This window comes from Rhipicephalus sanguineus, chromosome 3, assembly GCF_013339695.2.
Source record: "Rhipicephalus sanguineus isolate Rsan-2018 chromosome 3, BIME_Rsan_1.4, whole genome shotgun sequence".
NCBI classification, from domain to species: Eukaryota; Metazoa; Arthropoda; class Arachnida; order Ixodida; family Ixodidae; genus Rhipicephalus; species Rhipicephalus sanguineus.
The window spans coordinates 209,500,538-209,511,088 of NC_051178.1; the positions used below are offsets into that span (position 1 = coordinate 209,500,538).

Consider the following 10,551-nt stretch of genomic DNA (forward strand, 5'->3'; position numbering starts at 1 on the left):
GCTACGCCCCTGCCCCCCCGCGGTAGATACGCCTGTGGAAAGTAGACCTATATAATCGTTGCCATTCGAGTATATGGATGGCAGCTTCTAGATAAAGAGTTACTTGCGCAGTTTCGCGCATTACACATAGGTAGCAACATTTATATTCGGTAGTCAAGCCTGAGAATGCTCAACTTGTAGGCCTTCTTCTAGCTAGATCAAGTCTTGAGATGGGCACTGATGATTGCGCGGATGCTTGCCATCAATAATAATAATAATAATAATAATAATAATAATAATAATAATAATAATAATAATAATAATAATAATAATAATAATAATAATAATAATAATAATAATAATAATAAAAGCAATAATATCGCTGCTGCAGGCCCTCGAAGGGCGACATAATGGTGGTCTCGTACCCGAAGTGCGGCGGCGTCTGGGTGGCTCAGATCGTCTACTTGCTCCTCAACGACTGCGTCCCCTTGGCAGATTCCAATGCCTTCGACATTCAGGCGAGTCGTTCCACCTGGAAAGCTGTACGATTTTAAATCTAAAAAGAAAAGGTTGCCGTTCGTTTAACCTAGTTGGGTATGAACTCAGTGTGTTAATTTCTATTCCGCCAAGTTCCAACTGTAATATTCGTATAGCGTCTTTACGGTGTATAGCGTCTTTTCATTCTTGTAGCTGCACATTGTGAACGATCGATGAACGCGACTTGCAGAACTGTTTACGTCGATTACATTTATACAAAGAAAAGTTTGCTGCTAGCTTTATTTAGCCTGAGCTTTTTTAGCTCTTTATTTAGCCTGAGCTCTTTTAGACACGCAGTCAGCCGGGCTGCGTATGAATGCAGCATGCGCCACACCTGAAAGATCATGAATGACGAACTTCCTCCGTCGTTTCGTTCTGCGTGCTTGCTCGTGCGACAGCCCATGTGAGCAATACTGAAAGAGCTCGTAACAGGCGCGGAATGTAGAGTTAGCGGGTTGGTTTCTATATACTTCAACAAAATCGAACGGCTTCGTTCAGTATGATTATAATCTATCAGTTCAATTAAAACTGAGTTACTTGCGAGGATTTTTTTTACCTATAATAAACGTATTTTTATCCGCGGCATGTATCTAACATTAAATTAGCACGAGCAAGTCTGACCAAGGCCAAATCACTAAAGTCCATCAGAGGTTGTCACTTGAAGGTTTCGAACTGATTTCAGTGACTGGGGTTGTTCAGAGGTGCACAAGAGTACGCCGTGTTTAATTTATTGGCGACAGCGTTAAAGTTCTACGAAAACTGCGCTTGGTTCACTTGCGGGCTCATACACGTAGTACACAGGTAGTTCAGAGTGCCCGAAGACACGAACTTTTCAATCAGATTTCTGCAATTCGAGCGACTCTACTATTTTTGCCTCCCCCGTAGTTTGTTTTTCTATAATTACATGTAAGTTAATCCACGTCAGGGCCATAGCGGGCGGCAGTGCGTGTGAAAGGATGGCTGCGCGACATCTCGCAGATGCCCAACCTGGAGGAGTGCGGCTACATGATGCCCCGCGAGCGCGGCTCGACCGACGAGGTGCGCATCGTGCGCTCGCACCTTCCCTACCACAAGATGCGCATCAACCCGATGGCCAAGTACATCTACGTGACGCGCAACCCCAAGGACTGCTGCGTGGCCATGTTCCACTACATCAAGCACCTGAACATCTACCGCTTCAAGGAGGGCCAGTGGGACAACTTCTTCGAGTGGTTCATCCGGGGCCGCATCTGCTACAACGACTACTTCGACCACATCATCCACTACTGGGTGCACCGAAAGGACTGCCACGTGCTCTTCCTCACCTACGAGAACATGACGCTTGACCACAAGAGCCATATTTTCATGCTCGCAAACTTCATCGGTGAGAGAACTGTGACACTTCCTATAATGCAGGCGTACGTGCTCGGGGTTCTCCATTAGGGAAAGAGGGGGCAAGTGTCACAGCAGCGCCCTCTTTCCACATTGGGAGAGTGCGAAACAAAACGAGCTCCGCAATGGATGCAAAAATGAAAGTGAAGCGATGACGTGCTGCTCACAAGGGCCTGCCATTGGTCCCCGGCTTTCTGGGATAAATGTGGGATCTAAGCAATTCTTTAGATACAACATCAGGAGTCCTTGGTCGCCATTATCGTCAAAAAACATGCGTAGCTAGAACTCTGCGCATTAAAAAATGGCGTGAATGGTCCGACTGAGCATAGGCGTGCGCACGCGAAGGCAGGGGGGTGGGGGGCGCAAAGTTAGCCCCACACATTGACATAATAGGGAGGAGGGCGCGCTGCGACTCGGAGACGCGGGGCGCAATGTCAGCGCCATACATTGACACAATTGGGAGGGGGGGCGTTGCGACGAATATCCCCCCCCCCTTGAAGGGGAACCGTGCGCACGCCTATGTGACTCGGTTAGGCAGATAACACCCGCTATGTTTCCTTGGCGTTACTGTCTGTTAGTTCTCATTAATATTGTGTCTAACAAAGAAAACGAGCCCTTAAGATTCATCTTCTTTCCTTGAGTAAAGATATGAGGCAGAATTGGCGCCAGATGACCCCTTCCCCCGTGCGTCTGTGGGTAAAGCCAACTCATAAATGCGCACTTTATTCTCCTACGGCATAAACCAGGGTTTGTAATAACCTATAGTCGCCAAATGACCGATCGAAGCACCCAGTATACGTATGAAGATGTATCTTGTGGTTACTGCTATGCATAGACAAATTGGGACGTCTTGTGAGGTGTTCGTTGTCTTTCCGCGATTGTTTCGTTCAGAGAAGCGACGAAGGACGTCTCAAACCGTCATCGAACGTCTTTTCCGTGTTGCCTTAATTCTGTTAGTATAATCTGTGACAAATATTAATCGTTGGATGGTGTAGATGTGAGCGGCGTTCCAAGCCCTAAGGTTGTATAATATCGATGCTCTGTACAGGCGGCGTGGCTGGCACCATGGTCAAAGACCGGCACATGCTGAAGAAGCTGATCCACCGCAGCTCCTACTCGTACATGTCGCAGTTTTTCAAGGAGGAGAGCCACCTGGGCAACTTGACCAAGGGCCGCATTGGCGAGTGGAAGGCCGTGTTCTCGCCCGCACAGGCGGCCCGCCTCGACCGAAAGTTCTACGAGCGTTTCGGGAACAGCGAGATCGCCAACCTGTGGCGCTACATTGTGCGCTTCGACCGACCCGCCGCCTGAAAATTTGCTTTAGCCAAGAGGTGGCACGAGATATAATGGAACGGTATTATTGTGGCGCCGTGAACCTTGTCGAAATATGTCGATGAGCCTTTGCGGAGATTCAAGAGACGCACCTCAAATGGAATGCGACTATTATATAGCACAAGCTGTACCGGTGTGTTTGACGCAAGATTTTTTTTTTTTTCAGAATAAACTCCACAGTTGTCGAAGTTACAGTGGCGCAAAGTTTACAAAATGGACAGGAAGGGCGAATAGCAGAGCTGTGCGAATATTCGAAAGTTTCGAATATCAGTCGATATTACATTGCAATATTCGTATTCGATTCGAAAACCGTGTATTCGAGAAGTTTCGAATATTCGAACAGACTCAAATATTCGATCTTTTCAAATATTCGGTCGTAGATATTACTGAAAAGAACTTCCAATTTCGCGCCTTAACGGTAAGCGCATGCACAGTCGACCAGTGATTACTACGACTTCGGCGCGAGTGCTGTGATGCCCACATGGATAAGCATCGGAAATACACCGGGGCCTGACGACGGCTACCGACGAACGTGCTGCGGCACTTCTCCGCGATGAACCCAACACACTTATCAACGATCATAAACTGCCTGCTCGGCAGTGCGTGTGGCTTAGCGCTGTTGCCGCTGGTGTAAGTGTACTGCACGCTTTTAAGAACAGGTGAACCCAAACACGCCGTTCGCTGCCACGCCCTTGTGCGGGACTGCCTCAATTAAGTGCGTGTCGCTTGCAGAAATGAAAGCAGCTCGCCGTCGCCGCATTGGCCCGAGAATGTACTCGGCACACTTTTGCTCGGTCCGGTGCTTTCCGAGCGTGGAGGAATCACGCTGCGCACGAACAAAACAACGCCTGGGTGAGCTTAGCAGGCGACGCGCTGCACACAACTAACAAGGGACGTTCGGTAACGGATCGCCGTACAAGCGTACGCGCAAGCTTCGACGAAAGCCGCACGAGTCGTCTGTCCGCTGTGCCGCGATGTCAGCCACTATACTTGGCATAGTTCCGAAATGATTCGATGGTAACGCCAGTAGTGGGCACTTTTGGTAACCTTTCCTGCGGCGTCATTGGCATCATCACATATATTTCTTTCTAGGTAGCTGTGGCGCACGTCAGGCGATGAATATACCGCGTAGTTACACTGCGTTCCCGACAGCGCGCCTTTCGAATCCATCGAACGTGCATCACACCCGGGCGTATCATTCGTGCGATCTCGCTCTTTTCGTCCAACGTCAGTTTACTGCCGGCCGCAATGAGTGCACGAAGGCGGTCCTCGAAGTGGCGAAATAACGCGCTCGTCGCCGACACTGCATTAGGAGTTGCGGCTCTGTAAGCTCAAAATAAAAAAAGGGGGGGGGGGGCGTATTCGGGGTGTCTTTTTGCCACCCAACAATGTCACCAATCTCGCGGGCTTTCCTTGAGTTATCACCGCGCGCCCGGTGCTTCCCGATCAGGAACGGCATGTGGATATCAGCATGACATAGCGTTCGTGATAGGAAAGTAGCCAGCGCACAGTTTTGGACAAAGGCAAAGCAATCCCGATGATGATCGTTGTGTGGCTGATAGATGCCGCAGATACCTTAGAGTATCGACCGGTGATAACAGGGGCGCAAGTGTATACAGGGTGTTTCAAGAAATATGTCCAACCTTCTCAAAAAATCAGGAAAATGCGATATTTAATTGCTGCCTTCAGAATTGGTTTTTCTGTAGTGGCAGGGATTTTAAGATGGTTAAAGAAATAATTTGGGACCGTAATTAAAAAGTTACATTAATTAACTTTCTAATTAGTGCAGTTAGGTGGTTGTGTCAAACGGGAGAATTGAAGTTCTTCATGCCAGAAACCCAACCCAACTTTGAGATTTCGAAAAAGTGGCATCTAGTAATAATTACGAAGTAATGAAATTCAACCAAATTCAATGGCAAAACCTAAACAGAAACATGGAAGAACGCAACTGCCATATTCTTTTGAGACGTCCAAAATGAGTGTATGACTTTTTCTGTAGCGCTAGGCATCTTAAGATGGTTAGAGACATGACTTGAGACAGTAATTAAGAACGTTAACTTAATTTTTTCATTAGTGGAGTTATGTGACTGTGTCAAATTGGGCAATTGAAGTTCTTCGTGCCAGAAACCCATCCCAACATTGAGATATCGAAAAAGCGGCCTCCAGTAATAATTACGAAGTAATGAAATTCAACCGAATTCGATGGCTTTCGCTATTGAAAGCCGTTGCATTTCGTTGAATTTCATTACGCCACAACAATTACTAGAGGACGCTTTTTCGAAATCTCAATGCTCGGATGGGTTCCTCGCATGAAGAACTTTAATTCTCCCATTTGACACAATCACCTTGTCCGGACTTCACGGCTCTCCTTGGCCCAGTGCTTCCCGCGGCTACCGCAGCTGCACCGACCGCAGACGACGCAACAAGCGGGGACTTGCTCATTGACCTCGGCGAGAACTTTATTTAACTTTTAACTCACGTGTGCCTTTTGTGTCCCTCCTCGTGTTTCCTTCTTCCCTTTTCTTCCCCCCCCCCTTTTCTAACGAACATAAAGCTCATGTTCTTTATGTATTTAAAAGTGTATGTTCTTTTTGTTTGCAGCAGCAACTGGGTCAGGAGAGGCTAGTGGTTGCTCATAGCAGTGTTATTTTAACTGCATTGGTGACCGCCGGCTGCCTTTGCAGACCGGTAAAGGGCAAAATTAGGAGAGGGGGATGTGGGGATTGAGGCTTGCCCGTCGCCATTGCGCGGGTTTTTCGCCTATTTCTGCCATCCTCATGTCCTATCATGTCGCTCCCCTCCTCCCGCCGTCCTACGGCGCTGGGCGAGCGGGGGTGACGTTAACCCTCCTCACCCCGGCGCCGGATCTCGACGGTGGCGCCGCGTGCGGGTCTCGCGTGCTCGCGTCTCGCGAGACGTTTAGCGCGGCGGGTCAGACCCTCTCTGGACCTCGTAGGGTAAGCACGCATTTTCTTTCCTGTCCGTCGGCTCCTTTGTTTGGGCTCGCTCGGACGGAGTTCGCCAACGGTGCCTTGCGCCAGCGGCGAGCGCTTACCTTACGTTGTCCTTTTCCGACGCTAGGCTGAAGAGCGGTTGCGGTGCATTCGTGCGTGGTCATACTACGCCGAAACCGTACCTATCGAAGCCACGCGAGCGGAGTTTGCCCTTGCTCGAGCGATCGGGCCCTGTGGTCGCAGATCGTAAGAGTACGCAGCATAGTCGCGAGGGTCCGTTTCCCTCTGCGGCGTGTCGCCGTGAGCCCTTTTGCCCGCGGAGACGTGGCTAGCGGCACCCTTTGTGTTGTACTTTCGCCCGTGGCGTGGTTAGCCTGTTTTGCTTCTCCCGCCGCCTTTGGGAGCGGGCGTTGTACTGCGTTTTGTGGTGTTGCCGCAGGCAATAAAGTGTTGCGGATTTCGCGAGCGGTACTTGGGCTACGCTCGGCGCCTTGTTGCGCTCGACGTGTGTGCAGCGGCGCGCTAGTTCGCGAGGCGACGGCAGACGCGGCCCTGGCCGAAGCAACCCACGAGTGGCCGTATCCTGTGAAACGTGCACACTACAACCTAACTCCACTAATTAAAAAGTTAATTAATGACTTTCTTAATTACTGTCCGAATGATGTCCTTAACATTAAGATCTGCCGCTCGAAAAAGCTCGAAAGGCCCGAGCAAATATCGCATTTTCCTGTTTTTGAGAAGGTTGGACATTTCTTGAAACACCCTGATAAAAAAATAACATAAACATTAAGTTCGGGGGGTGGGGGGGTAGTGCCAAAACTCCCAAAACCCCGATATGACTGATAGTGAGGAATCGATCAGGACCACTGGGGTTCTTTAATGGGCTGTTGCATTTGACCCCTTCATAATGTGGGAAGGAATCGCGCCCTCGTAAGCAGACAGGCGGGTGCGAAAGCTTTTTTTATTGCGATAGCAATTATATGGACAGTCTCGACGTGTTTTTGCCTGTCGCCGTCCTGTCCCGTACGAAGTCCAAATTGATAAGATCCCCCGCGCATCGTATGTTCTACCGCGGGTAAAAGCGCGCGAGCGGGGGCGACGAACGTGGCCGAAGCAGAGATCAAACGAGCCGGCCCATTTCTGTAGCTCGGAGGGTGCATGCGATAACATCACCCCGCTCGGGAGGCCTGCCGTCGAAGCAGACAGGAAACGCCCCACCCGTCTTTAACGAGCATGAAAAGACGCGAGGGGGGGGGGTGTCGCGCGAGCAGCAGCTTTGAACTTTGAATCTAAGGGCGTGGTCGCGATCGCTATCTCGACAGAGCATCACTAGCGGGCGGCTCGTATACCCTTGTACATGTTGCGCTCCCAACGCGAAGCGCCTATGCGGACAGAACATCTCTCCCTGGAGCGGCCGTATTCCCTTACACCAGCATTTTGTAGTTACGCGAGATCGGATACAAAACAGCTGCCAGCCTCACTTCGTATAACACTACAAGTTTGTTGCTATTCGCATTCATTGTATTGCCCTTACGGTGAAACTGCCTTTTTTGGTTGCTTGTTTTTCTAATACAGTGCTACCACATAAAGAAAAGGAAAGAGAAAGTTTGTTCAACATGTGAATTGAGCCTAAGCCATTAAGTCACAAGCTCCACTAAATATAGCACAGTCATGCACTTCCTGGCAAGTACAGATATTCTTTCGTGCAATAACAGATTTTGTGCTGATAGCATACAAGTGTACTGTTTTCAACATAAATATGTAGTAAAATAAAAGATTACTGGTGGAAAAAAATTACCTCTCTTGATTATTCGGTATTCGATTCGTATTCGAAGCTATGTATTCGTATTCGATTCGTATTCGAAAATTTTGATATTCGCACACCTCTAGCGAATAGTCACGAAAAATGCCTCACGCGATGTCATGGCTCATGTGCGCATTTCCAGCGCTTGCAATTCTTCTTAATTCTTCAAAGCTTTACCTTGTACATGACGCGAATGCGCCAGCCTGGCTAGGACCGGGAGGTCAAGCCTCCTGACCCTATGTCGTTTGCGTGCTGGACAGTAAGGACTTGATTTGATGAGTCTTTCAAAGCGGTCTCGCGTAATCCAGAGAATGTGCTCTAACCTGCATATACTTTCTTTGCAAGCTTTGTATGTAATTTCTATTTATTCTGCTCCGTACCACTCCATGTCTTGAACCGGTGAGCAGTACGATTTTGTTTGTAGTTGTCCTAGCGTTATGGCTTAAAATTCTAATGGTCGCGTTATTGATAATAGTTTTGTTTTTATGTTATTTTTAGGGATGGGCGAATAGCAAATTTGAGGTTCGAAGCGAATCCGAAGCGAATAGTGATTTGGTCGAATAATTTGAAAATGAGCGTTTTTGTCAAAATGAATTGTCGAAAATGAGCATGAAAAATGAGCGTTTTTGTCATGACCCTTGCACAGTATTTTTAAGAATTGGAACTAGGTATGAGCGAATGTCACTTTTTTGGTTTGAAATGAAGTGGAAGCAACCTTGAATAGTATCAAGATTTGAATAGCAGTAGGGTGCAGGTTAGAAGTGGTACAATATGTTACAATTTAAAAATTACTATACTTAGCGCATATAAGCCCATATAACACGATTTAAACTTAAAAAAAAAAATGTACACTTAACCTTGAAGTGTGGCTTCGCGGCAGTGCAGATTTCTTCTGTAAAGGTAATTTCACGGTACAGCAACCTGACGCTGCAGTGAAACCACCTTTACAGGGGGTTATGTGCGGTCAAACATACATTCGTTCATTTCGAATACTTCAAAATTTCGAATAATATAAATTCGTATCGAAGCGAATTCGAATACTGTAATGTTCGTTCGAATATTCGAAACACCCGAATATTCGCCCATCCCTAGTTATTTTATGTTATTCGTGCGACACACGCTTTCTTTTCTGTTGCACATCTACTACTTTTGATACGTTTCCGGAAATGCCCCCGCCAAACATCGTGCGAAAAAATTTCCCGCTTGCTGCGTCGTTCCTGGTTGCTTTTTCCGCGTATCAAATTTGTGAGGCAAAAGGCGAAGGAAAATGCGAAAGGAAACGCTCCCTGCATGGTGCACGCCTCCGTGCCTCGGAGGCACGGAGGCGCGCACATGAAGGCTCCCTAAGACGGGCGTGCTCTCAGCGCTTTGTGTTGAGACGAGAGACAGCACGATAACCGCTTCGCTCCCTTGAGCGGCCGCATTCGCTTTAACCAGCGTTTTGTAGAGTTACGCGAAATCGGATTCAAAAGAGATAGCTGATAGCCTTACTTCGTATAACGTTCAGATTTGTTGCTATTATATTAATTGCTTGCGGCGAAACTGTGATTCTTTCCCCGTGTTCAAAATTACTTTGAATTTCTTCATTGTGAGCTTCTGTTAAAAATAACTATTAATTATATTCTCAAAATCTGCTGCGTTCTTTTACTTGAGCAGAAGGCATAATCACCTTCTCCTCACTTTGATCGCCGTACTGGCACGAATAAAACGAGTGCTGTACGATTCGAGAAAATACGGTAATCGCATTATAGGCTGTTTTGCCTAACTCCTCGGCGCTAATGCTTCCTCGCGCTGAAACTGCGGGTATATGGTAATTCGGACATGCCTTTCACGGCTCTGTGAAAGATAGCGCATGGTCATTATTCAACACTGCTGTCACCGCGTGATAACGATCGACAGAGGACGCCCGTTTGCTTCTGGCTTTCGATTGGTATTCAGAGTAGTCGGCATTGTTCAGTATCCGCAACGCTGCGTCTGCATGTGGGCGCCATATCGTATTATGCCGGCGTTGTGCTTCGCCTTGTAGCGCACCCGGCCTCGCGGACACTTTCACGAAGGTCGGGATGCGCTGCATTGACTATGTTCTTTATTCGTTTCGTCTTTGTCTCGTGCCCCCTCCCTTCTTCTGCAAGGCGGGGTTCTTGTATACGCCTTCACATTACGAGCACCACCCTTCCATGGACGAAGCACTCCTGCGGCTTCAGACAAATGTGTCCTCCGTGCTAGACTGATGTACGCGACCCCGGCAACAACACTGGTCCACCGCCAGCAGTGTTTTATCATTTAGTACTTAGGCTAAATTATGCTAACTATGACCATATTGGCGTACTTCGTCTGATGAGGTTACGTTTCGGCAGAAAGTTGAAGGAATACTTCTGGTGGGATATGCTCGTCGTATTTGTAAAGCTAAATTCTCATGAGACTTACGGAGGCCGTGTACATGAGCGTAGGCGACCTACTCGAACAAACCCATTTTCAAAAGCTAAATGAAAATCTGGCAGTCTTTGCAAGCCTAGATAAATTCCAGCTCTGTATCTGATCGTTTTTTCATTGTACGTGCGACAACAAAGGATG

The 10,551-nt window shown here is 47.9% G+C and overlaps 1 protein-coding gene across 1 annotated transcript; it reads left to right on the forward strand.

Annotated features, from left to right (window-relative positions):
* Nucleotides 1-1,492: 1,492 nt before the first annotated feature.
* Nucleotides 1,493-3,290, forward strand: LOC119385243 (sulfotransferase ssu-1). The gene is made up of 2 exons (XM_037652738.2): nucleotides 1,493-1,879; nucleotides 2,936-3,290. The coding sequence occupies exons 1-2, from the start codon at nucleotides 1,495-1,497 to the stop codon at nucleotides 3,196-3,198; spliced, it is 648 nt and encodes a 215-aa protein (XP_037508666.2). The 5' UTR covers nucleotides 1,493-1,494; the 3' UTR covers nucleotides 3,199-3,290.
* The last annotated feature ends 7,261 nt before the right edge of the window (nucleotides 3,291-10,551 follow it).

Bases quoted from the DNA above. Each gene is read 5' to 3' on its own strand.
- LOC119385243 (XM_037652738.2), top strand. From the start codon at position 1,495: ATGCCCAACCTGGAGGAGTGCGGCTACATGATGCCCCGCGAGCGCGGC. The intron at 1,880-2,935 runs GTGAGAGAACTG...TGCTCTGTACAG, and splicing joins CATGCTCGCAAACTTCATCG to GCGGCGTGGCTGGCACCATG.